This window comes from Balaenoptera musculus, chromosome 10, assembly GCF_009873245.2.
Source record: "Balaenoptera musculus isolate JJ_BM4_2016_0621 chromosome 10, mBalMus1.pri.v3, whole genome shotgun sequence".
Classification (NCBI taxonomy): domain Eukaryota; kingdom Metazoa; phylum Chordata; class Mammalia; order Artiodactyla; family Balaenopteridae; genus Balaenoptera; species Balaenoptera musculus.
Window position 1 is genome coordinate 57,156,440 of NC_045794.1, and position 27,579 is coordinate 57,184,018.

Consider the following 27,579-nt stretch of genomic DNA (forward strand, 5'->3'; position numbering starts at 1 on the left):
CAACATGACTGAAATGCAATCCTCAAGACACATCACAAAGAACCCACTCAAGAAGTATTCTATTAAAATGTAAATTCATTGTGGTAGGCTGAAAAAGAATACTGTTACAAATCTTGATAAACCCTAAAATGAGATAATGGAAAATAAGTGATAATACATACGTAATCAAATATTCCACATCAAGTGATGATAGTTTTTCCCTTAATAAACTCACTGGAAGTCTTTATGTTAATATACTCAGAATAGCCCACTGGATCCCATCAACTTCCTTCATGAATGCAAAAGTCAAATTTTCTTTCTAAAAGGTAGGCACTAAACAAATATATTTTTTCACATGCTTCTTTTTCTCCTGACTTTTTAAAGAAAGTGATTTCATGCAAGTTTAGGCAGCAAATGACACAGCCTCTAGTGAAGGTTATTTGGGCGATAATGATAGTAGAAGTTGGGAAATGCTGCCTTTGCAAATGAAAAAAAAGAAAGGTCAGAACTGTATGAAAAAGTTTCTCCAAGGGAATGCTCATTGTCCTCCATGACCAAACACATTGTGTCTATAAATGCACCGAAGTGAAATTACATCGGTGGCACCAAAAACCAACCCTGAAGCCAAATTGAGACAGAAGGGAACAAGCAAGGACTTACAATGCATTTCTCTGGGAGTATATTGGAAAAACAAAGGTCTGCAACAGATGGCCTCAGCCCACCAGTCCTCAGGAAAACTACACCCATTCCATTCCCAAAGAAATGTTATACTATTTCTCCAAGAGAGGGGTGCAGAAGTCGGGACATCTCCCTTACCTCCAAATCAGGGGGCTCTAAAGAGAGAAAACTGGGACGCCCTAAAGGGAGGTAGTGTGGTGCAGTGGTTAAGAATCCTCTGCAGAGGGCTTCCCTGGTGGCGCAGTGGTTGAGAATCTGCCTGCCAATGCAAGGGACACGGGTTCAAGCCCTGGTCTGGGAGGATCCCACATGCCGCGGAGCAACTAGGCCCGTGAGCCACAACTACTGAGCCTGCGCATCTGGAGCCTGTGCTCCTCAACAAGAGGGGCTGCGACAGTGAGAGGCCCGCGCACTGCGATGAAGAGTGGCCCCCACTCGCCGCAACTAGAGAAAGCCCTTGCACAGAAACGAAGACCCAACACAGCCAAAAATAAATAAATAAATAAATAAATAAATAAAATTAAAAAAAAAAAAAAAAAGAATCCTCTGCAGTTGGAATCCCAGCTATTCCATTTGCCATTGTAACCTAAGGAAAGTTTCTTAAACCCCTCTGTCCCTCAGTTTCCTCATCTGTAAAAAGGGGGTGATTATAATATTTGCTCATTTGAATTAAATGAGATTTGGATTAATGAGATGCTTGACATATAGTGAATAAATGTTAGCCACATGATGATAGTAATGATGATGATGATGATGATGATATGACATACATTGTTATTTTTGCCCCTCCCCCAAAGGAGAGAGATTCATGAAGGAGCATTTTGGTGCATGGAAAACCATCAGACTTGAACAACCTAGAAAGGAAGGTCTCTATTGACTGATTTTCGAATTCTTTTTTCTAGAACACTGCTTTGAATTCTCATTTATAGCTTTTTTAAAAAAAAATTCTAACAATCTACACTGATCCACTAAATAAAATTGAGACGGAATCTAGGGAGAATCTGAGTTAGGCTTCACAGAAATTTTAAAGACCGACTAAATGGACAATCATGGTATAACAAAATAAACAGTAATGATTTTTAAGAGCCTAAAGTTTAGCCTTTTAACAATTTTCCTTTCAAAACGATGTGAGCTTTAGAAGTTGCTGGAGTATTGTAAGCTCATTATTTAATCTATGATACTCTTTGGAAAGAATGCAGTCCATGGAAAAAATACTTGAATTTTGATCACAGGTTATTTTCCCCAACGTGAAAGAGTACTTTGCTTCCAAAAATCCATCCATACCAGCTCAAAGTTTCCTAAAGGCAGGAAACATTTCTTTTATCCCACATAAAATCACAACATACCTAATACAAAACTTTACAAACTCAGTGAAAGTTTTTGTTTGACTTTTTCAGAAACACGTAGGTGTGATTCTCCTGGTCAGATCATAGAGTGTCATTCAGTAGAAACGTTTCTTTTAAATCCATTTCTTCCTTCCTCCCCCACCAAAACTGAATAGTAAAGAATTCAGGCTGAGTTAACTTGCAAAATTGTAAAATCTGCTTTAATTACATTTGGTTATTCGTTGTTATTCCCTAAAATGTCTAGTATACCTCTTGTGTTGAGTATGGCCATTGCAAAAAAGAGCTCTGATGAATTTTTTGGGTTTCATACCTCACGGCTTCTGCCTCCAAATCTAGAAATTTCTCCGTTCTATGAAGAGCACAGTCATTTGGTGCCTACTCTCACTTTACAAACTAGTTGACCATGATATAGAAAAAGAATTTTTAACAGAAGGAAAGGAAATGACCAGCACATTATAGGAAATAAACAATAGGAAAACCAAAGGCCCCTTATGAACATTTTCCTAATGCAAAATACAGGTCCCCAGGTAAAGACCTGCCACACTCGTCCTTCTTGCTGGCTGGAATGGTGGTTTCATCAAGCTTCCCAGCCATCTCCCCAGTGGTCAGGATCTCTTTTGGGAAAAACACTGCAATGGTGTTTGTAGTCCTGCCTTCTGCTGGGTCCTTTCTTGCTTGTATCTCCAAGAAGAGAATCATAGAGATGTAGAGATCGAAATTATTTTGGAGATTTAACAGATTAGAAAAAATGAAATCCAGAAAAAGAAAGTGATTTACTCAAGTCTAAACATGTAACAAAAAATAGGACTGGAGCCCTATCTAATGGTCTCCATTGCTTCTAAGCCCAACTATTGCTTTGAAGAACTCAGAATTCATAATTTCACAAAACTTTTTAGCTTTATACTATTGTTATTAGTAGAAGTGAAACTATATATGCAGAAGATAAATGTGCAGTGATTCAAGCATTGAGACGATATTTGCATAACATGTGAATTTGTTACATATAACAAAAATAAGCAAATTTACTAAAATTTAAAATGTTTATATATTTTTTTAAATGTTTAACCACTGTGAAAATAGCTTCATCATCTTGAATAAGATGTATCTAAGTGTGTTATTATTAATTAATTTTACCAACATTTTTGAAACTTCACTGTTATCAGGTATAGTCCTAAGTTTAAAGACAGAAGAGAAAAAAATAACCCTTGTCCCATCTTGCCAACAAATTGGAGAGGCTGACATAAAACAGACAAGTATGATACTGTGTGATTCCATGTGGCAGATTTGGGAGCAAGTCTTTCTGTACGTCTGCATCCCAGGCTCAAGTGAGGACGAGGACAGGGCAGGGACCTCATGGAGAGCTTTATACATCGTACTAAAAAGTTTGTATTTTACCAGAAAATAGTGATAAGGCATTGACAAATTATATGCTATAAAATAATGCAACTCAAATTATACTCTAGAGTTAATGGATTTTTTCCTGCTCCTTAATACTGAACACCTTTGTAAAAACATCTGAGAGTAAAATGTGATGAATCACCAGACTCTAGTTCCAGCTGTAGAGCTGACAGAAATCTCAGTATCCTCATCTGTAGGATGGGGATCAGTATAGGATTGTTGTAGGAAGTACAGGAAGTCAGGCCTGTTAAGCACTTATTACAGTGTCTTGCCTAGTAAACACTCAACAACTGTAAGCTGACATCATCTTCATCTTGATCATCATCATGATAAAAGACTGAAATGGAGAAAATGGATTAGAATGCTAAGGGTTAATTTTAACATCTAAGGTTAAGAGCAGTTTTCTAATTCTGCTGAGTCTATATTGCTTAGAGTAATAAAGTCCCTTCTGAGAGAACTACTTTGTCAGAGACATGGCTAGAAAAGGGCATCAGTTAGCAAAATGCATTGATCATATACTTTAGAGGAACTTTTCTGTTGATTTTGTTGTCCAAGAAAACGTAAGAAAAGAAAACTGGAGTTTCAGCAGTTGAGAGCAGTATCTGAGGAGAGCTATGTGCTTGATTTGTTAGTTAAAAGTGGAAGAAGAAAATATCAAGGTTTATTAGAGATTGGGGATAAAAATTAAGTTTTGTGTTACCTCCCTTTGTTGATTGGCAGGCCCTCAAAGACAGAGTATAACGCTTTAAATTCACTAATAAATTGTAACTAATTGTTTATAAAGTATCTTTATACTGTAATGACTGAAAGTTATTTTTGGCTGTATTTTTGTTATCGGAATACTTTCTGTAATTGCGCCAAATTCAAAACTTGAAATATAGTTTTGGAATTTCAGTTTGGTTAAGTTAAAAATTAAGTACGTCAGAATTAGATTTACCATCAGCATAATGCCATCTGTCTATTAAAAAGGACTATATTTCAATATTCTATAGAATAATAGGTTTACTTTCTGTGTTCTGTTTTGTTAGTGCTCCTATATCCCTCCCTGTAAGAGAGAAAATCAGAAGAACTTGGAAAGTGTCATGAATTGGCAACAGTACTGGAAAGATGAGATTGGTTCCCAGCCATTTACTTGCTATTTTAATCAATTTCAAAGGTAAGCCAATATTTACATGTGCATATTAAAGTTGTTTGTAGCCTCTGTAGTTTATTATATTAGTAAATCATAGAGTGGGCTCATTTGGCAAAATATACAACGTGGAGATAGTCTCAACTCTTTCTAACATGTAGTTAGGGAAGCCCCTTCTTATTCTACAGGTTGGGTGGCATGTAAAGAATCTGCCAGCCACAAAAAAGAGAGAACCTGTATCATAGAGTCTACCCTCTGGATACACTAAGAAAGTGCCTTTAGGTAAGAACATTGTATACTAGGAATGTTCCCTGAGAATTATAGATCAATGCACACCAACTGAACAATGTGCAGATTTATCAGCATTTTGGGCTACATCAAATCTTATCTTTCTTTTTCCTTTCTGTTCTGACCAAGTATCCATAAAATGAGTTCACGCCATTATAACTTTACTTGTCTTAGAGAGAACTCAAGTTATGCCATATAGCAATGAATACTTCAGTTCCCAACCAGATTAACCATAGTAATTTGTTCATCAAACATTTATTGCGTATTGAGTATTCCCAGCTCCTTGCTGTACATCTCCACTTGGGTGTTCCAAAGTTAGGTCAGGCTTTCTCTTCCTCCCATAGTTCCCTCTCTTAGTGAATGGCACTATCGTCGCCTCGTTTACAGAGTTCAGAAACTTTGAGTAATTCTTAACTCATTTTCTCCTTTACACTCTATAACCTATATTCACCATCCTGTTGATTTTACCCCTATATTAACTCTTCTCTGCCTTCCCTCTGCCACTGTTTTAGTTCAGATTCATATTATTTCTCAGCCCTATTAACACAATAGTCTTCTAACCAGTCCTTCTACCTCTGCCCTGCACCCACCTCCAAGACATTCTCCACGTTGCTGCCAAGGAGATCTTTCTAAAACATGAGTCTAATCAGGTTACTCCTCATAGTTTTCAGAGTAAAGTCCAAACATCTTGGCATGGCCTATGTATCGGGTATCTGTTGCTGTGTAACAAGCCACCCCAAATCTAGTGGCCTACTGCGACGGTGATTTACTATTTCTTAGATCCTGTGGGTTGGCTGGGAAGTTCATCTGCTGGTTCTTCACATGACGGCTGGACTAGCTGCATGGTCCTCGATGGCATGGACCCCCCCTCACATGCCCAGCACTTGGTGCTGGCTCAGCTGAGGCACCTCCGTTCTCCACCTGGCATCTCATCTGCCAGCAGGCTAGATTGCCTTCTTTCCAATATGGCAGCCTCAGGACAGCGTATAAAGAGAGCCAGGCCTTGGCTCTGGAACTCACGTCACATCCCTTTTGATATGTTCTATTGGTCGAAGCAAGTCATGAAGCCAGCCAGATTCATGGGGTATTGAAATAGACTCTGCTTCTTGATAGAAGAAGTGGCAACGGTTTGGTGGCCATATTTAATCTAGTTCACAGCATACAGGCCTCCTCAAGTTCTCGCCCCAGACTCCCTCCTCTCCAGCTTCATCTCCGTACTCATATTATTTGCAATAGCCATTCTGAACTATAGGAAGTTCCAAGAATATCTTATACTTTTATATCCATCCCTATTTATTTGCTTCTCCTGCTTCTTGACTGCCTTGCTGAAGACTCTCCTCTGATTATCACCTTCTCCGGACTGCTTTCCTTGATCTTCAAGTCTGGTTTATTTGTATATCAGTTAGGATACCATCTGCTGCAGGTCAACAGAAAACTGACTCAAAATAGCATAAACAATTAGGAAATTTATTATTTCACACATCCAAAAATGCACAGGTGGACCAATAGTAGGGTAGTTTGATACAATGACTTGACAGTGTCATCAAGAATGCTGCTCCTTTCTAGATCTCAGTTTTACGTTCTGGTGGCTCCCCTCATGGATACAGTATGGTTGCTGTGGTTCCAGATGTCACAACCAGGCACAGCAGTGTCCAAAGGCAGAAAGAAACCTATCTCTTCTGGTATATTTTTCTTAAGATTAGGAAACCTTTTCCCAACTTCCCACAGCCAGCCTCCCCTCAGGTGTCCTTGCCTACACCTAAACCAATCACAAGAAAGACCAGTTAGAATCTACCTCTGAGATGGGGATAAGGCAATGTCTCCTAAATCATGTGGAGGAAGGTTGTACGGAAGGGGGCAGAATTTGTGGAACAACCAAAAGTGCCAGCTATAAGGTATATCTCCCATGTTGTGTATAGAGCTCTTTCTCAGAGGTTTGCAATCCTCACTATCGTAACTATACCAGAAGAGCTTTTAAAAAAACGCATCACAGACCAATTAAATTAGAATTTTTGGTGGTTGAACCTAGGCATTAGCATTCTTTTAAACTGATTAAAAAATTGGTTCCAGGGATTCTAATATACGACCAGGATCGAGAGCCACTGCTCTATCCTCTCACCTGTCACCCTCTACTGGAATTGTTTGTATGCCGATCTTCCCAACCAGACTGTCTACTGGTTAATGGTGTGGGCTGTATCTTCTTTGGCTTTGGATCCCTAGCACTTCGCACAGTGCCTGGTTCTCAGTTTAAAAATGTTTGGTGAATGAATGTATCAATGAATGCAATGTGTCAGAATAATAAGGCAGGTTCTTTGCTTCCAAGGAATTAGACTTTATTGGGGGAAACAGATGCTTATGCAAATATAAGTATGACTTCATCAGCTAGAAATGAAAGGGAGGAAGACCTTGAAGATAGGGTGGCTGCGATAAAGAAACCAAGCTTGACAATGTAAGGTACATTAGGTAATAGGTTATGAAATAAGGAGTGGTGAATCTGTAAGCTGGAAAGGTAGCTTGGGGTTAGATTTCTAAAGGGTCAAAAATGCCAAACTAAGGAGATGGTCTTTGTCATATGGGCAATGAAAATTTGTGAAAAGTTTTTTTTTTTTTTTTTTTTGAACCAAAGACTGACGTGAGTAGATCTCTGATTTAGAAAGTAATTGGTGTGAGAGTTGAATGTGTATTGGAGAGGAGAGATGGGCTAAAGGCGGGAGCTCCAACTCAGAGATGGGAGGAAGTAAGGAGAGTACTGAGTGAAAAACATAACATTTTGAGTGGCTACCATGGGCCAACCTTTGTGAATAACATTTTGGTTAGATCACCAAATTTCTTATAATAGTTCTAAATTCTGAAACCAAGACACTTGACAAGTGAGAAAACGGAGTCTTAAAGACTCCATCTGAAGTCTTTAAGTGAAAAAACCCAGAATCCAGCTAGTCTGATTCCCAAAGCTCCTTCTATTAACCATCTTCTTGTCCCGTTAAAGCAGTTTGAGGGCCTAGACGAGAGTAGAGGTAATGGAAGTAGCTCACGGAGGGGTACATCAGAAAGACATTTGGAGTTACAATCACCAGAACTTGATGACCACGTGATGAGGAAAAGGGAGGTACCACATTTGACTGAGTGTGAGGAGAGTCTAGCTCTGAGTGTTGAATTTGAGGGTCTTGTAAGATATCCAAAAGAAAGAGGTAGAAGTACAAGCTTTTAGTTCAGGAGCAAGAGGTCAGGGTCAGTGTTATACGAATCTGGGAATCACTGGCACACAAGCTGTAGCTGAAGCAAGGAGAAAGAATGCATAATGCATACTGGAGTGAGGAGAGAAATGTTGAGAGAATCGTGGGATCCTCTGTGTTGACGGTATGAGGGGAAGAGATGGAGAAAGAGTGGCCAGATGTTGAGAGGAAAGTGAAAAGACTTGGAAGGGGGAGTGTTTTAAGGGGAAAGCGGTAATCAAGACAGACTACTGAGAAGTCATCAGCTGTGGCAATTAGGAGTGTGTGAGTGATCTTTGTGAACACGGTTTAGGTACTGTCTTAAAGCACAGGGTTTGAAATCATTTTGTATTAGCCTGAGGTGAGACTGTGAAGGCTTTACGAAGTGCAGACTCCTTTTTCAAGAAGTTTGCCATGACTGGAAAAAGAATTTGGGGGAGGAGATGAGTAACTGAGAGGGAAACAGGAATGGATACAGAGAAATGAGACAGGTATGGACTAAAACTGCTGAGGAAGAAGGAAACATTGACTACAGATAGTAAATAAGGCAAAAAGGGAACACGCCCTGAAGAAAACAAGATAAGATGAAATAAAAAGGTTAAGTGGGGACATGTTTTTCTGTGAGGTGGGAGCACAGCAACAGGAAATGGGCACCAGCAGTCAGGACAGTTTGATGCTGAACCCACCACTGTCTGAACCAGGTGAGCCTTTACGCTTCCAAGCGCTGGACCAGAAGCTGGTTTCCGAGCATCCATGACCTTAGCTTGCGGGTGGAAGCAGACAGGTGCCCCCTCCCACGGGCTGTCCTGCCCAGCTGCTGGTCATCTTCTTAACTTCCCCTCACTCGCCACTCAGGCACCGAGTTTTCTAAAGGCTGGCAACCCCATTTGGCCTCCTCTTAGGGCGTGAACTCTGGCTTACCTTCAGAGCCCAACCAAGCAGGACCATTCCCTGGAATAGTGAGAACTCTCTGCAAAGAGCTCACCCTGCATGATGCATCAATTGTATTAACTTTAGTAGCAGCACTTTGAAGCCCACCGTTCCTCCTTCAGAACGGATACCCATTCCTTATCCATCATCTGGCGGTCCCATTTTCAGACTGTCGGGGTGTAGATAGAAGTGGGGGTGGCCTGTCACAACTCAGAAGCACTCAAGACATAATTTTTAAGTGACTTTGGGAAAACAGAACTTTGGAGTTTTGGCTCTTTTACTGTGACATTTGCAAGAGGAAACAAGAATGCTGGTTGTAGGTGTGAAAAATGGCAGCTCCTTGGTGCCATCTACTCTTAGTACACTTTTTACTACTGCTAAATATGAAATAAAAATAGACTTACTGTAGAGACTCCCAGATGCTCTTGATCAGATGAACTTTATATTTAAAGTAACCTTTAGATTTCACTCAAATTCGGGAAATTAGGGAGAAGAGGTACCAAGAAGTTTCCATTTTCAAGAAAAGGGTGTTATTTTAAAAATCTAAGACAAAGATGATTGGAGTCTTAGCTTTCCATTGTTGAAGCCTTATTTAGGTGAGATGTACTCAGGAATAGAATCTGCGGCGGCCAGAGCAGCCGCCAGCAGCCATGCCTGCCATGGCAGGACAGTCCCTATGCAGTCGCCCCCTCCTTCTGCACCCAAGAAGGACAAGGAGCACCAAGGAGGTGCTGCTGGGGTGACTTCACGCCCAGGGCTCAGTGGAAGTTGTCCCGGGCTGCCTCCATTCATGATCTTCCTCTACACCCTTTCAGCTCGTTGTCTCCTTCAACCTCAAGGCTCACAATCTCCATACAATGTGTAGATTTTTATTTTACACTTTTTGCTAAGGTCACACTTTAGGTAAGGTCACACTTACCCTCCCTATACCATTTTTTTCTCTTAGCCTTTTCTTGGCTTATCCTTTCTCAGCAAAACCTGAGTGATGCCCCCTTACCAAGTTTGTTTTGAAAGCCCCATTCCATTGCTAGAAAGTGTCTCTGTAGTCTCAGTCTGTCCATACAATTCTCCTCCCTCATCTTTGCTTTCACCAGCTTCCCCTTGAAGAGGGCGTGTCCCTGGAAAATGGTTACTCATTCCTTAATTCCCTTTGGATCCAAGGACAAGGAAGAGTGATCGATCTTTATTTTTTGAACTTTTCCTCTTATGGAGAGCGTTGTCTCTTTCTATACGGGTCTGCTTTTTAATACTTTATTTTATCGTCCTGAGTGGATAATAGTTCATAGAGGGCACAGAGCAGGCTTACACACACACACACACACACACACACACACCCCGTCAAATGAACCAATTCAGTCACACCACCTGTGAGGTCTTGAATTCATTCCCTTGGTTGAGGCCCTCACTGTTTCTCATCTAGATAGTTGAAGTGACCCTCAACTGGTCTTTTAGGCTTGGCCTTTCTCTCATCCATCACCTACACTACACTAGGTTTTGTTGTACTTTATTTAAGTCTATATTTGATTTTGTCACAATCCTTGATTACATTTTTCTGCCTTCTTATTGTTCATTGGATAAAGACTATGCCCTTCCAATTCTAGGTTCAACTTCTGCTGTTTAATCATGTGTCCATCAGGTGAAAAAAAAGAAACAAACCAGACGTGATCCATGCCTTCATGGAGCTTACAGTCTGTCATCATACCATTAGACAGATAATTACAAAGTGGGGTAAATGCTATGAAGGAAAAGCCAGGGGTGCTGCTATGAGATATTATGACAAGGTGGGGAATTTTGAAGGCCTGTATGAGTAAATCATAATTAGGTAGAGACCAGAAGATGGTCAAGAGTTAGCTAGGTGAAAAGTGAGGGGAACAGTATTTCAGAATGAGACACAACCATGTGCAAAGGTTCTGAGGCAAGAAAGAGGTTGGTGAGTTTTAGGAACTGAAAGGCCTGTGTGACGGAGGAGCTGTAAGAGAGAAGGAGAGTGGTGAGTGTTGACTCTGGAGAGAGTAGGCAGGGTTTACATTTCTCTTAAACTCAGTGAGCAGCCAGTGATGGGGAGTGGTGACATGACCTGATTTAAACATTTTCAGTTTTATATCAGCTGCTCCAGTCACCTCAGATTACTCTGTGTTTCACATGCATATCCATGCCTTTGCCCTGTCTCCTCTTCCTTCACCTTTTCCCACTTCTAGGAATTAGCACACTATGGTGGTTCTAGAAGGAATGCTGGAACTAGCCACTTTCTAGCATGGGTAGTCTTGGGTATGTTACTCCGACCTACCTGTGCCTCCATTCCCTTTGTAGAGGGAGAAATAATAAGGTTATTGTGACGTTATCAATGAGATGACATGTGCCTACCCATACTAATTCCTATAAAAGTTTTTACTATTATTATTTTTATTACACTTTTTTTTAAACGTCTTTATTGGAGTATAATTGCTGTACATTGTTGTGTTCGTTTCTGCTGTATAACAAAGTGAATCAGCTATACATATACATATATCCCCATACCCCTCCCTCTTGCATCTCCCTCCCACCCTCCCTATCCCAACCCTCTAGGTAGTCACAAAGCCCCAAGCTGATCTCCCTGTGCTATGCGGCTGCTTCCCACTAGCTATCTATTTTACATTTGGTAGTATATATATGTCCATGCCACTCTCTCACTTCGTCCCAGCTTACCCTTCCCCCTCCCCCTGCCCTCAAGTCCATTCTCTACGTCAGTGTCTTTATTTCTGTCCTACCCCTGGGTTCATCAAACCAATTTTTCTTTTTTTTTCTTAATTCCATATATATGTGTTAGCATATGGTATTTGTTTTTCTCTTTCTGACTTGCTTCACTCTGTATGACAGACTCTAGGTCCATGCACCTCATTACAAAAAACTCAGTTTCGTTTCTTTTTATCGCTGAGTAATATTCCATTGTATATAGATGCCACATCTTCTTTATCCATTCATCTGTCGATGGACACTTAGGTTGCTTCCATGTCCTGGCTATTGTAAATAGTGCTGCAATGAACATTGTGGTACATGACTCTTTTTGAGTTATGGTTTTCTCAGGGTATATGCCCAATAGTGGGATTGCTGGGTCATATGGTAGTTCTGTTTTTAGTTTTTTAAGGAACCTCCATACTGTTCTCCTTAGTGGCTGTATCAATTTACATTCCCACCAACAGTGTATGAGGGTTCCCTTTTCTCCACACCCTCTCCAGCATTTATTGTTTGTAGATTTTTTGATGATGGCCATTCTGACTGGTGTGAGGTGATACCTCATTGTAGTTTTGATTTGCAATTCTCTAAAGATTAGTGATGTTGAGCATCCTTTCATGTGTTTGTTGGCGATCTGTATATCTTCTTGGGAGAAATGTCTATTTTGGTGTTCTACCCATTTTTGGATTGGGTTGTTTGTTTTTTTGATATTAGCTGCATGAGCGGCTTGTATATTTTGGAGATTAATCTTTTGTCAGTTGCTTCATTTGCAAATATTTTCTCCCATTCTGAGGGTTGTCTTTTCATCTTATGTTTTCCTTTGCTGTGCAAAAGCTTTTAAGTTTCATTGGGTCCCATTTGTTTATTTTTGTTTTTATTTCCATTTCTCTAGGAGATGGGTCAAAAAGGATCTTGCTGTGATTTATGTCATAGAGTGTTCTGCCTATGTTTTCCTCTAAGAGTTTGATAGTGTCTGGCCTTATGTTTAGGTCTTTAATCCATTTTGAGTTTATTTTTGTGTATGGTGTTAGGGAGTGTTCTAATTTCATTCTTTTCCATGTAGCTGTCCCGTTTTCCAAGCACCACTTATTGAAGAGGCTGTCTTTTCTCCATTGTATATTCTTGCCTCCTTTATCAAAGATAGGGTGACCATATGTGCATGAGTTTATCTCTGGGCTTTCTATCCTGTTCCATTGATCTGTATTTCTGTTTTTCTGCCAGTACCATACTGTCTGGATTCCTGTAGCTTTGTAGTGTAGTCTGAAGTCTGGGAGCGTGATTCCTCCAGCTCCATTTTTCTTTCTCAAGATTGCTTAGGCTATTCAGGGTCTTTTGTGTTTCCATACAAATTGTGAACTTTTTTGTTCTAGTTCTGTGAAAAATGCCATTGGTAGTTTGATAGGGATTGCACTGAATCTGTAGATTGCTTTGGGTAGTATAGTCATTTTCACAATGTTGATTCTTCCAATCCAAGAACATGGTATATCTCTCCATCTGTTTGTATCATCTTTAATTTCTTTCATCAGTGTCTTATAGTTTTCTGCATGCAGGTCTTTTGTCTCCTTAGGTAGGTTTATTCCTAGGTATTTTATTCTTTTTGTTGCAGTGGTAAATGGGAGTGTTTCCTTAATTTCTCTTTCAGATTTTTCATCGTTAGTGTATAGGAATGCAAGACATTTCTGTGCATTAATTTTGTACCTGCTACTTTACCAAATTCATTGATTAGCTCTAGTAGTTTTCTGGTAGCGTCTTTAGGATTCTCTATGTATAGTATCATGTCATCTGCAAACAGTGACAGTTTTACTTCTTCTTTCCAATTTGTATTCCTTTTATTTCTTTTTCTTCTCTGATTGCTGTGGCTAAAACTTCCAAAACTATGTTGAATAATAGGGGTGAGTGTGGGCAACTTTGTCTTGTTCCTGATCTTAGTGGAAATGGTTTCAGTTTTTCACCATTGAGAAATATGTTGGCTGTGCGTTTGTCATATATGGCCTTTATTATGTTGAGGTAAGTTCCCTCTATGCCTACTTTCTGGAGAGTTTTTATCATAAATCGGTGTTGAATTTTGTCAAAAGCTTTTTCTGCATCTCTTGAGATGATCATACGGTTTTTATCCTTCAATTTGTTAATGTGGTGTATCACATTGATTGATTTGTGTATATTGGAAACTCCTTGCATTCTTGGGGTAAATCCCACTTGATCATGGTGTATGATGCTTTTAATGTGCTGTTGGATTCTGTTTGGTAGTATTTTGTTGAGGAGTTTTGCATCTATGTTCATCAGTGGTATTGGCCTATAGTTTTCTTTCTTTCTGACATCTTTGTCTGGTTTTGGTATCAGGGCGATGGTGGCCTCATAGAATGAGTTTGGGAGTGTTCCTCCCTCTGCTATATTTTGGAAGAGTTTGAGAAGGATAGGTGTTAGCTCTTCTCTAAATGTTTTATAGAATTCGCCTGTGAAGCCATCTGGTCCTGGGCTTTTGTTTGTTGGAAGATTTTTAATCACAGTCTCAATTTCAGTGCTTGTGATTGGTCTGTTTATATTTTCTATTTCTTCCTGGTTCAGTCTCGGAAGGTTGTACATTTCTAAAAATTTGTCCATTTCTTCCAGGTTGTCCATTTTATTGGCGTATAGTTGCTTGTAGTAATCACTCATGACCCTTTGTATTTCTTCTGTGTCAGTTGTTACTTCTCCTTTTTCATTTCTAATTCTGTTGATTTGAGTCTTCTCCCTTTTCTTCTTTATGAGTCTGGCTAATGGTTTATCAATTTTGCTTATCTTCTCAAAGAACCAGCTTTTAGTTTTATTGATGTTTGCTATCGTTTCCTTCATTTCTTTTTCATTTATTTCTGATCTGATCTTTATGATTTCTTTCCTTCTGCTAACTTTGGGGTTTTTTTGTTCTTCTTTCTCTAATTGCTTTACGTGTAAGGTTAGGTTGTTTATTTGAGATGTTTCTTGTTTCTTGAGGTAGGATTGTATTGCTATAAACTTCCCTCTTAGAGCTGCTTTTGCTGCATTCCATAGGTTTTGGGTCGTCGTGTTTTCATTGTCATTTGTTTCCAGGTATTTTTTGATTTCCTCTTTGATTTCTTCAGTGACCTCTTGGTTATTTAGTAGCGTATTGTTTAGCCTACATGTGTTTGTATTTTTTACAGTTTTTTTTCTGTAATTGATATGTAGTCTCATAGTGTTGTGGTCGGAAAAGATACTTGATACGATTTCAAATTTTCTTAAATTTACCAAGGCTTGATTTGTGACCCAAGATATGATCTATCCTGGAGAATGTTCCATGAGCACTTGAGAAGAAAGTGTATTCTGTTGTTTTTGGATGGAATGTCCTATAAATATCTATTAAATCCATCTTGTTTAATGTGTCATTTAAAGCTTGTGTTTCCTTATTTGCTTTCATTTTGGTTGATCTATCCATTGGTGAAAGTGGGGTGTTAAAGTCCCCTACTATGATTGTGTTACTGTCGATTTCCCCTTTTATGGCTGTTAGCATTTGCCTTATGTATTGAGGTGCTCATATGTTGGGTGCATAAGTATTTACAATTGTTATATCTTTTTCTTGGATTGATCCCTTGATCATTATGTAGTGTCCTTCTTTGTGTCTTGTAATAGTCTTTATTTTAAAGTCTATTTTGTCTGATATGAGAATTGCTACTCCAGCTTTCTTTTGATTTCCATTTGCATGGAATATCTTTTCCATCCCCTCACTTTCAGTCTGTATGTGTCCCTAGGTCTGAAGTGGGTCTCTTGTAGACAGCATATATATGGGTCTTGTTTTTGTGTCCATTCAGCCAATCTATGTCTTTTGGTTGGAGCATTTATTCCATTTACATTTAAGGTAATTATCGATTTGTATGTTCCTATTAACCATTTTCTTAATTGTTTTGGGTTTGTTATTGTAGGTCTTTGCCTTCTCTTGTGTTTCCTGCCTAGAGAAGTTCTTTTAGCATTTGTTGTAAAGCTCGTTTGCTTGTGCTGAATTCTCTTAGCTTTAGCTTGTCTGTAAAGGTTTTAATTTCTCCATCAAATCTGAATGAGATCCTTGCTGGGTAAAGTAATCTTGGTTGTAGATTTTTCCCTTTCATCACTTTAAATATGTCCTGACACTCCCTTCTGGCTTGCAGAGTTTCTGCTGAAAGATCAGCTGTTAACCTTATGGGGATTCCCTTGTATGTTATTTGTTGCTTTTCCCTTGCTGCTTTCAATATTTTTTCTTTGTATTGAATTTTTGATAGTTTGATTAATATGTATCTTGGCGTGTTTCTCCTTGGATTTATCCTGTATGGGACTCTCTGTGCTTCCTGGACTTGATTGACTATTTCCTTTCCCATGTTAGGGAAGTTTTCCACTATAATCTCTTCAAATATTTTCTCAGTCCCTTTCTTTTTCTCTTCTTCTTCTGGGACCCCTATAATTCTAATGTTGGTGCATTTAATGTTGTCCCAGAGGCCTCTGAGACTGTCCTCAATTCTTTTCATTCTTTTTTCTTTATTCTTCTCTGTGGTAGTTATTTCCACAGTTTTATCTTCCAGGTCACTTATCCATTCTTCTGCCTTAGTTATTCTGCTATTGATTCCTTCTAGAGAATTTTTAATTTCATTTATTGTGTTGTTCATCATTGTATGTTTGCTCTTTAGTTCTTCTAGGTCCTTGTTAAACATTTCTTGTATTTTCTCCATTCTATTTCCAAGATTTTGGATCATCTTTACTATCATTACTCTGAATTCTTTTTCAGGTAGACTGCCTATTTCCTCTTCATTTGTTTGGCCTGGTGAGTTTTTACCTTGCTCCTTCATCTGCTATGTATTTTTCTGTCTTCTCATTTTGCTTAACTTACTGTGTTTGGGGTCTCCTTTTCGCAGGGTGCACGTTTGTAGTTCCTGTTTTTGGTGTCTGCCCCCAGTGGGTAAGGTTGGTTCAGTGGGTTGTGTAGGCTTCCTGGTGGAGGGGACTGGTGCCTGTGTTCTGGTGTTTGAGGCTGGATCTTGTCTTTCTGTTGGGCAGGACCATGTCCGGTGGTGTGTTTTGGGGTGTCTGTGAACTTATTATGATTTTTGGCAGCCTCTCTGCTAATGGGTGGGGTTGTGTTCCTGTCTTGCTAGTTGTTTGGCACGGGGTGTCCAGCACTGGAGCTTGCTGGTCATTGAGTGGATCTGGGTCTTAGTGTTGAGATGGAGATCTCTGGGAGAGCTCTTACTGATTGATATTATGTGGGGCCGGGAGGTCTCTGGTGGTCCAATGTCCTGAACTCGGCTTCCCACCTCAGAGGCTCAGGCCTGACAGCTGGCCGGAGTACCAAGACCCTGTCAGCCACATGGCCTGGTACGTGGGGAATTTCTTGCCTTTTGGGAAGTCTGAGGTCTTCTGCCAGCGTTCAGTAGGTGTTCTGTAGGAGTTGTTCCACATGTAGATATATTTTTGATATATTTGTGGGGAGGAAGGTGATCTCCACATATTACTCCTCCGTCATCTTGAAGGTCTGTCTAGGAGTAATTTTAATAGTAAGACTTGTAAAGCATCTGTAGGTTGAACTCTTACATGAAGATGAGCAAGAGGTCCTGATATCACAGCTTCTGATGTCAATGGAGATCCCTTCCATGTCTCCCTTGATCTATTCCAAACCACATAGCTGGCAAGATGTCTTTCCGATTCAGTTTCCCCTTGATGAATGGATTATTTCACTGGAAAAAATGAGTTGTTGTGATCCTGCTTGCCTGATGCCAGCAGAGTGTCTCGCTCAACCCTGGCCCCGGCGGCTGAGGAGGGAGGGACGACGGGGACGCACACTGGAGAAATGGGTGGGCTCCACGCAGAGTGGCGGGCTCTGGGCTCCGGGCTCCGGGCTCCGGGGTGGAGGCGGGGACGGGGGCGGCAGCAGCACCTTCTCCACTCAGGCGTCTGCCTATTTTTATTACTGTTAATAAGATTTGCCTCAAAGGCCACTGTGTAACTTTCTCTCACCTTTTCAGGTATAATCAGTCACTTCCTCTTCTGAGCTCCTACAGGGCTAGGGTTGATTTTATCACACTGTTATAGAGTTGGTTGAATATGTATCTTTCTCCTTTTATAGATTATGAATTCCTTAATGCAGCAACCATGTGGCAGTAGGCATCTGTGTTTACATCTACCACTTACTATGTGACCTAGGGGAAATTGTGGAACTTCTTGCTCTTGGTTTCCTCATCTATACAATGAGGATAACGTTATCTGTCTTAAGGGTTTTGTTTGTTTGTTTGTTTTGTTTTGGAAAGGATCATATCTGCACTAGAGTGAGTACTTAGTAAATGTATGTGCTTTTCTTTCCTTGCTCTGTAAATTTCTAACAACTGGGGTAGAAAAACTAATCAGTGAATAGCCTGGTTATTCACTGATTGGAGGCTGAGTGAGTGAATAAATAATAGAGATTTGATTGATGAGTAAAGCAGTGGAACACACAAAAATAACAAAAAAGAATGGATTTTATTGTGAAATAAAATAAATACATTGTACTTCTGATACTGAACAGTTATATCCTAATTTTTAAGTTCCTTCAGAGTATGTGGGTCCTATAGTATATATTTTCAACTTAAATTTGCCCTTAGCATTTTAGAGAAAGGTGAACATAATGGTCCCAGCTAAAGTTGAGTAGAATGCTCTTTAGAACACAGTTTGAAAGCCATTAAAATAGAAGGTTAAAAGCAGTCAATCAGAAAAGGAATGCTCACTTACTTAGGGCTTAGTTTTCATATCTACAAAATTTGATAGATTGATAGATTAAATGATCTCTAAGAGTCCTCTAAGTTCTCAAGTTTTACGATTTTGTGATTCCCTGATTCTGAAGGTTTGTACAATTACAACAGCTTAAGACGCTAGATCAAATCGCTAGATCAAATCCTAATGGTGAGAGAGAAAGAAGATTAGCAAAGAACCAAATGGTTAACAGTCTGGAGCCATTTAGTGGAGGAGCAGACAGTCCTCCTACCTCAACAGTAACTGAGTTTCATAATGATGACACTGAGTCATCAAAAAAGTTAAATTTGGTTCAATATACTCTCCTTAAAAGGCAAGGAAATGTGTAATGCATTTTTAGAAAGATGTTACCAATTATATTTTAATATTTGTATTAGTTTTTATTCAACTTGAAAGGTTAAACTTCAATTATTTGGAAAATTCACTTATGTGAATACCTAGCTCCTCTCCTTGAAATAAACAATACTGTTTTAGGGGCTGTAAAAGCTTCCTGCCACAAATAGATTATCAGTCTTCTATCATGTGTTACGCTTTTCAGTATCCTAGATTTCATCCATAAAATTACCACCATTTCAGTCATTTACTCTTTTGTTTATTCAACAAGCATTTATTATTTTATTTTATTTTATTTTATTTTATTTTATTTTATTTTATTTATTTATTTATTTATGGCTGTGTTGGGTCTTCGTTTATGTGCGAGGGCTTTCTCTAGTTGCAGCAAGTGGGGGCCACTCTTCATCACGGTGCGCGGGCCTCTCACTATCGCGGTCTCTCTTGTTGCGGAGCACAGGCTCCAGACGCGCAGGCTCAGCAATTGTGGCTCATGGGCCTAGTCGCTCTGCGGCATGTGGGATCTTCCCAGACCAGGGCTCGAACCCGTGTCCCATGCATTGGCAGGCAGATTCTCAACCACTGCACCACCAGGGAAGCCCTCAACAAGCATTTATTAATCACCTGCCTTATACCAAACAACAGTGATCAAAGATCAAAGATAATAAGACTTGGTTACTGTCTTCAAGGAACTCACTGACTACTATGAAAGACCAACATGTAAATAAACAATTGGAATGTAACTTAGTAAGTGCCATAATTACACACACACACACACACACACACACACACACACACACACACACACACACAGTATAGTGCCTGGACCTACTTGAATGGAGATAAGGAGTGGAGAGAGAAAAGCCTTCATAGAGAAAAGTTTGAGCTGTTGTTGTTGTTTTGTTTTTTTTTTTAATCAGTAGGAATTTCCCAGATAAATGAAGCCTAAGGAAAGGGATTTCAGGGAAAATAAGGCATTAAGATTTGGAATGTTATAGGTGACTGAAAGAAATGTAAGGAGCTACATATTCTTGGAGAGTGCATTTAGGAGAAAAGTGATAGATGAACCGGCAGAGGTTGAGTGAGATAATGCTGTGCTCTTATGGCATGCTGAGGTTTTAGACTTTATTCAGTGTGCACTGGAGGAGCAAGTCACATTTGTACTTGAGGGAGACCAGTCTTGTGGCTGCATGGAAGACAGACTGGATATAAGCCAAAAATGGAGGAAGGTTAAGCGAATTGAAAAGTATCACATCAGTCTAAACAAGGGATGAAAAGAGCTTGGGCAAAGGCAGAATTAGTGGAGAAGGGAAGGAGGGAATGGACATGAGATTGTACAGAAGTGAGATTAAGCATGTAAGTGAGGTTGTACTTTATACATGTCTCTGAATACATTTATAACCAATACAGTGAAAAATGATTGGTCAATTGTAATTGATTTTGGCTATGTCTTTGCATTTGTTTTCGACTTGTGAAGCTCTAAAACCAGATTTCTTTTAATATATTTATAGGTTGAATTTAATTGTTCCATTGGCTTCTAAGCTTTCCTTTTATTTTTTTTATAAGACAAATTACTAAAGAAAAAAACCTCATCTTTACTGGCAGACCTCTTAGGATACAAATGGGGGAAAACATGCATATAAATATGGGAAGTGATATTTTGAATAAATTCCATAGGGAAATTTTATTGACCTTTGAATGAATTACTAAATACTAGACTTGTTATCTGATAAAAATTTAATTTTTAATAGAGCTTTTTACTTTTGTTTTCTGTTTACTCTGAAAAATATTTCTTACAATCTTTCATTAAATAAGAGACTGGTTCTGTAGTTGTTTTTTAAAGGAATATATTGGTTTTCTTTTCAGACATTAAGTCCAATGATATATCTTGAGTCTTAAAAAAGAAAACAGTGAATCTGGAATCTTACCAAAATTGAGTCTTTTCTGTATACATTTGTGTCTGGTTCCATATTAAGAGAGATTACATCAGAATTGAAAGCTCTCGTTGGTCTCAAAATCTGTACTTTAAAAAAATAAATAAATAAAGCAGTGATGGCTGTGCCCTCTCCAGTATGCTACAGAACATGTACGGAATTCACTTCAGTGTTCTTTCAACGTCTCACACCCAAATGGCTGTACATTACTTAGGATGTAAATTTGAGAGTCTGTTTTCTGATGGTTATTCAAAGTGTTTTTATGCTTGCAAATTCACCTTCTACCAGCTTTTATCATAGTGGCAGTAAAGTTAAGAATTTGATGTTATTAAATCACTTTTCACTTAGGATAGTTTATGTAGCTATTAAAGCTGCGAGGGTATTTGGGAGGAAAACCACAGGAGCTGTAGGACAAGTAGGTCACAGAGTGCAGCACCGTCAGATGGTGGAATGCAGGACAGGGCTGTGCGTCAGGAGACTTGAGTTCTATCCATAGCTCTCTTCCTGACTTGATGTATGACCTTGGGCTACTTACTGAAGAGCTCTTGCCTCAGTTTCATCTTGGATAAAATGGGGCCAGAGTTAGCCTCTAACACATGTAGAGGGTATCAAATCTGAGAGACATCTTCTAGTCATTTATTCCAACCCGAAGTGAATCCCTGCCACGTTTTTTTTTTAATAAATTTATTTATTTTATTTATTTATTTTTGGCTGCATTGGGTCTTCGTTGCTGCTCGTGGGCTTTCTCTAGTTGCGGCGAGCGGGGGCTACTCTTCGTTGCGGTGCGCGGGCTTCTCACTGTGGTGGCTTCTCTTGTTGCGGAGCATGGGCTCTAGGCACGTGGGCTCAGTAGTTGTGGCTTGTGGGCTCTAGAACGCAGCCTCAGTAGTTGTGGTGCACGGGCTTAGTTGCTCCGCGGCATGTGAGATCTCCCAGCAGGGCTCGAACCCGTGTCCCCTGCATTGGCAGGCGGATCTGCACCACCAGGGAAGTCCCCTGCCACGTTTTTTGAAAGTATCTTCCATTCTCTACTTTAACAACTCTGGTGACAATGGATGTCATTTCTCCTGAAACACCCTACTCCATTTCCAAACATTTTTAGTTGTCAGTAATTCATCTGAGGAAATACCTAGAATAGGCACATTCATAGAGATGGAGGTAGATTAGAGGTTGTCAGGGACTGGGGGAAGAGGGAAAGGGGAGTCATTGCTTAATGGTTACAGAGCTTCCATTTGGGGTGATGGAAGAGTTTTGGAAACAGATAATGGTGCTGGTTGCACAACATTGTCAATTTAATTAACGCCACTAAATTGTATACTTAAAATGGCAAATTTTATCGTGTGTGTGTACATATATATATATATATTTTTTTTTTTTTAAACCACAGTAAAAAAAAAAAACTTCATCTTGGTTAGCCCTATGGTCTCAATAGGAAGGTAGACCATATTATCTGAATTTTACAGAAGAACAAACAGCCTTTAAGTTCACATGACCAGGGAGGAGCAGAGTAAAGATCTGAACCCAAGTCCTTGACCCTCAGACCACAGGTGTCCCCCAGTCCACTGCTGCCATTGCTGTTGGGAATAGACTTGTTCTCACTGCTTGTGATGCTCTTCTTCTTCGTCTTCTCCTTTTTTTTTTTTAAATTTACTTACTTATTTTGGCTGCACCAGGTCTTAGTTGCAGCACGTGGGATCTTTGTTACAGCATGTGGACTTCTTAGTTGCGGCACGTGGACTCTTAGTTGTGGCATGTGAACTCCTCGTTGCAGCATGCATGTGGGATCTAGTTCCGAGATCAAGGATCGAACCCGGGCCCCCTGCATTGGGAGCGTGGAGCCTTAGCCACTGGACCACCAGGGAAGTCCCTATACATGCTACTCTTAAAGTCTGCCCCTCTCCCCATTTCTAACATTTCACTGTGAGAATGATGTTCTGGATTTAAATGAAAGAATTTGAAACTTATCCCTATATAAGTACATACTGTTGCTTTTTTACTGATTGTTCCATTCTCATGATTACTTAGAATCTTGATTCTGGCACGCATAATATTTGTTATTTTTTCCATTGTAAAATGTTATCCTAATTGCAAGTCAAAATGACTTTAATCTCCTTATCTAAATTATTGATAAAAATCCTGGAAAGGACTGATTCATAGGCAGAAACTTGACTATTTCCCTGGTAATCTTCCTCTGGCCTTATCCAATAATAGCCAATGCCTTCATATCATGCTTACTCTGTTCCAGAAACAGTGCTTTATACATTGAATCTCATTAAATCTGCACAATATCCATGCAAGGCATTATTGTCATAATTCTCATTTTATACATAAGGGAATGAAGCACAGAGAGGTTAAACAACTTGCACAGATCACACAGCTGACAAGTAGCATAAGCAGGATTCAAACCTGTGCATTCTGCCTCCATAGCCCAGGCTCTCAAGCATTCTGCTTGTACTGCTGCTGACATCAGCCAGGATTCCAGGCCGTACTGGGATCGGATAACATCAGGGACTCTATGAAATCTGATCAATGAGACTGCAACTATAACATTCTTTAATTGTACCATTGGTGGCAAAATAATCTGAAATGACAGATGAAGGGACTTGTGCATTTGTATGTGCTATGTCTTCTCCCAAGAAACTTGGACTCTATACTCCTCTTCTTCTTTCATGTTTCCTCAAAAGATATTTCCTTTTCACTTCCCCAGGCACACAGAAGTACTTCTTCTCTTGTATTGCCTCTTCATTTGTACAAATGCATTTTGAAATGTATCTCAACAGTAAACAAACAACAAACATTTGCAGAGCACCTGGGGCAAGTGCCTGGCATTGTGCCGGGTGATGGGAATACAGATAGGAGCAGACAGTGTTCTGCCTGCAAACTTACCGCTGGCTCGTGAGAACCAACACACCAGCACCGCCCTGGTGCCCGCCACACTGTAGGGGCTGCAAGTGTTGTTAAATGGCTGAATGGAAGGGAACTGAGTACCAAGAAAGTCTTTTAAAATACTCAGATGTGCACCTGCAAACTGTTTCTGTGCTTTAGATTAAGAGAGGACTGGTTGTGACCATCATGGCTGTTCACTTGGTGAAACTGTAGGATTCCCCACCCTATATCTGCGATTCAGTCAGCTTCGGCTACATTGTGCTGGGATAACAACCTGAAAATCTCAGTAGCTCGTAACAGTGAGAGTTTATTTCCTGCTTACAGTACCTGTCTGTCTTGGGTCATGTGCAGCTTTGCCCTGTGCCTTTATCACTGTGGGACCCTGGCTAAAGGAGTGGCCCCTCTCCGGGACATCAATATTAGTCTCGCGTCAGAGGAAAACAGATTTCCCTAGGAATACTTGTGCCGAAAATTTTTTAGTGATTTTCAAACTCTTCCTCATGTTTAGTCCAACAATCTGATGGCTATGTATGTGTATTTTCTTGAATTTTGAATATCACATGCTACCAGGGTAAAGTTAAGTTACTGGCACAGCCAAGAGAAACTTTATGATTGACTGATGGGGTCTTTTTAATTACTCAAGTTTAAAAAATTCTATTATTGTACCATAAGTCATCACTTTCATTGTTATGCACATTTCTCTATAAAACTTTTGTTCTCCAAACGTATACGTATAAGCAATTTATCAGTTAGGAAAAGAGCTTGACAATTTAGCTAATTTTACTGGGCTGAAGTACTTCAATATTCGTTCAGTGTACTTTTACCAAGAGAAATAACTACATTACAGACTATAACAAAACAGAACGTAAAGCTATTATTCATGTACTCTTCACTGTATAATTTAGGGGTTAGGTTGAAGGGTTCATTGCTAGCCTTGATAGAAATGCTAGCCTGTTTCTATCTTCCTACATGCAGCAGCAAAGTCTGTATACTCTGCTAATTATTTAATTTAAAAAAATAACTGCTTGGTGCATAATACATTTTAATGAGATGGGTTTTTAACAATCGGGAAACGTCTAGAATGACAAAATTATGATAGAAGTAGCCCTGTTTCCTTCGAGCTTTCATAATAGTCAAAAAGATATGCAATTCACTTTTCCCCCACCCAGGATACATTTTCAGATCCTCTCTTCAGAGCTGCCGAAATAATGGAGCCATGCTGATGGGAGAGGTATAGAAAGGAGAAGAAATTGTGGCGACTGGCTGATTTTTCTTCATTGAGGATCTAATCACAGGGAATTGAACTTCACCTAATGAGACATTAATAGTGATTTCCTGAGAGTAAGTTGTGGAATGAGCTAAGGATCTTTTTCAGAGGTCTGGAAAAACTAGAATGTCTCTTCACCTGCTTGGGCGCATTGGTATTGGCTTTACCAGGTGCTGGCAGCATTTCCTAGCATGCTAGGTCTGAAACAGTGCCATGGGTAGGAACAGCAGTGTTGGAAGGCTTCTTGGGGAGGGTAAAGCACCCAAGCAGGGCTGGGGCAGGTGAGTCGAAGGAACAGGAACCATCAGTGACAGTAGTTACACGCACGTGGGTTGGTTGGACAGGCTAGAGATAGATTTTTAAATAACCAAGCAGGAAGGGAAGAAAAGAAATTTTATAATGACAAAAAGCATAGTAAACACGATCGCTTTCTCTTGGAAATTACCTCTTGAAAATAGTTGGCACAGTCGGTGAAAACACAAGCAAATACACATGACTGTTTATGCAACTGCATCTATGGTATTTACGATCCCAAACAAATACATGTGGCCCTTGAAAGAACGCCCATGTTGTCTAGGATCCTGCCCCCACTCGCACCTCCCCTGCCCCCCCAGATCTGCTTAACTGAAACTCTGTGTTTGCTGGATTTTCATTCTTTTCTTATTCCACTGACATTTACTGAGCTCTCATTTCGAGCTTAGTACAGTGTCATGCTCTTCTAGGTGTGGGAACCACTGGAAAAAATCCAGGCTTTGTTGAGTTGGGCAGACCCACTGAGATCGCGCTGTTCTTTGTGGGGGGCATTTGCATTTGAACCATGGGTGGGTGGGTGAGCCCTCACTGCTCTGCCCCTCCTTCAATTTTGCTAGTTAAGGAACTCCTGTCATCTTGATTTTATATCAAAAATCATGGGGGAAATGTTTCTTCACCTCCCTTTAAGTGCCACATTCCAACCGTATACAGTATGCCTAGCATTGTTCAGATGGTAAGAAGATACGTTGACATTTGGGGGGATTCCTTACCCGCCTCATTTCCTTGAGAACCAAATTCTGAAGCTCTTGCCAGCCTTACAAACGCCCAATGGAATCCCTGCTCATATGCATATTTCGGGTGCATCAGTATGTTTGTCATCTTCTCCCTGGAAACGGTTTCTCACACCCACGTTGCAAGTGTGTGATCTGTGATTATATCTCCTGCTACTTTTCCATGTCCTCTTTGCCTGGAGGGAGGGATGAGAACATGATTCAGCTTAGGGAAATGATATAAAATGTGGCTATTAAAGTGATCTTTCGAAAGAGTCCTTTCCTATGTGTGCAGTTACTATGCTGGGTGCATCCCAGGTCTTCCTTCACCTGAAACAATGGAGTAGGTTTGAATCATGGGATCTCAGAATCACGATATTAGACAACCTGGAAGACACCAGCTAAACTGCAAGCCCGTGGATACCATCTTATTTAATTTCAAAGGGGAACCTCTACCCTGTTTGTGGAAATTTTGAGAAAAAGGCACTTAATAACTTCTCTCAGTGATTATTTTTTCAGTGTTTGCAGCCTTTTCTGTAAAGAGAGCTTCTCCTTCTGCTTTGGTATTGGCTTCACAAAGTGACTCAGGGGCCCCATTATCTTATCTTAATCAGCAAGGGGAATATTGGGATGTCCTGGTTAATCAGTGCTGTTGTTTTCCGTCCCTCCCAGCCCCTGGCTTGTTAGGAAGTTCCGTTTGCATCACTGAATTCTCAGACATGCTAGATCACAACAAGCATCTTTTGATGTTTAAGAATTAGTTCCTCTAAGGAATCAAAAAGCCAAAGGGCATTTTGAGCATTAGCATCATAAACCAACATTTCTAATTTCTGAGGCTGTTTCCCCAGGAGTTAGCATTGCTGAGGTGGAAGATGGGTTCTGAGAGACTTCTTTGGGAACATAATGGCCCACCCTTAAACGTCCACATTTCTGGTTAAGATCTGATTTAATATGAGATTAAATCATTAAATATGAGAGAAATAATTGTATGGAAGCATGCACATTTGTGAATAATAGAAGGGGTTGGATAGAAATTATAAAACTTTTTTTTTTATAAACTAGAGGTAAAAGCATCAGAAATCAACAGTAATAAAATGACACTATCAAACTATACATTTATTACCTCTGAATTTCCCTGTGTAGAAATTCTACCTCAGTTTTTATTTTTAATTTTTTTAATTTTTTTTTTACCTCAGTTTTTAAATTCAGAGTTTTAAAAAAGATTTTTGAAGGAAAGATAAAGGGGAAAAAAGTTCAGGAAGGTCAAATTTATGATGTGGTGTAAGCTTGTGATTAAAATTAATATGGAGAATTACTAGTGCCGTATCGTTTCGTGAAAGATGGAGTAAAGAAGAATCAATCTTTGGACACATTTGATAAGGAGTAAAGTTGAAAAGGAAATAGCAAAGATGTATTATGAAGACAAAAGAAATTTTATAGAAAATAAGGAGACAGTTCCTTAGGGAGGATTAGAATGGAGGATTGTTTTAAAATTTTCGGAGTTCTGTTAATGATGTGGTTAGGAACAGTGGGTATTGGGGGATGTGGTGGAACTCTAAGTAGGAGAAAGCACAATGTAGGAAAATGGGGTGGATGAAGGGAAGAGAACTGTTTTGTATTACCTTCAGGCAGGTGTGTTTGTATGTAAATGCCTTTGTCATAAAAGAGCAAAAGTTGGGGCTTCCCTGTGGCGCAGTGGTTGAGAATCTGCCTGCCAATGCAAGGGA

General features: G+C 39.7%; 1 protein-coding gene across 1 annotated transcript in view; it reads left to right on the forward strand.

Moving 5' to 3' along the window:
- Window positions 1-27,579, forward strand: part of KCNMB4 (potassium calcium-activated channel subfamily M regulatory beta subunit 4) — a 68,756-nt gene that overhangs the window by 22,780 nt on the left and 18,397 nt on the right. The window contains exon 2 of the mRNA XM_036867324.1: window positions 4,430-4,557. Coding sequence (XP_036723219.1) covers window positions 4,430-4,557 — 128 coding nt within the window. The remainder of the gene's footprint in view (window positions 1-4,429; window positions 4,558-27,579) is intronic.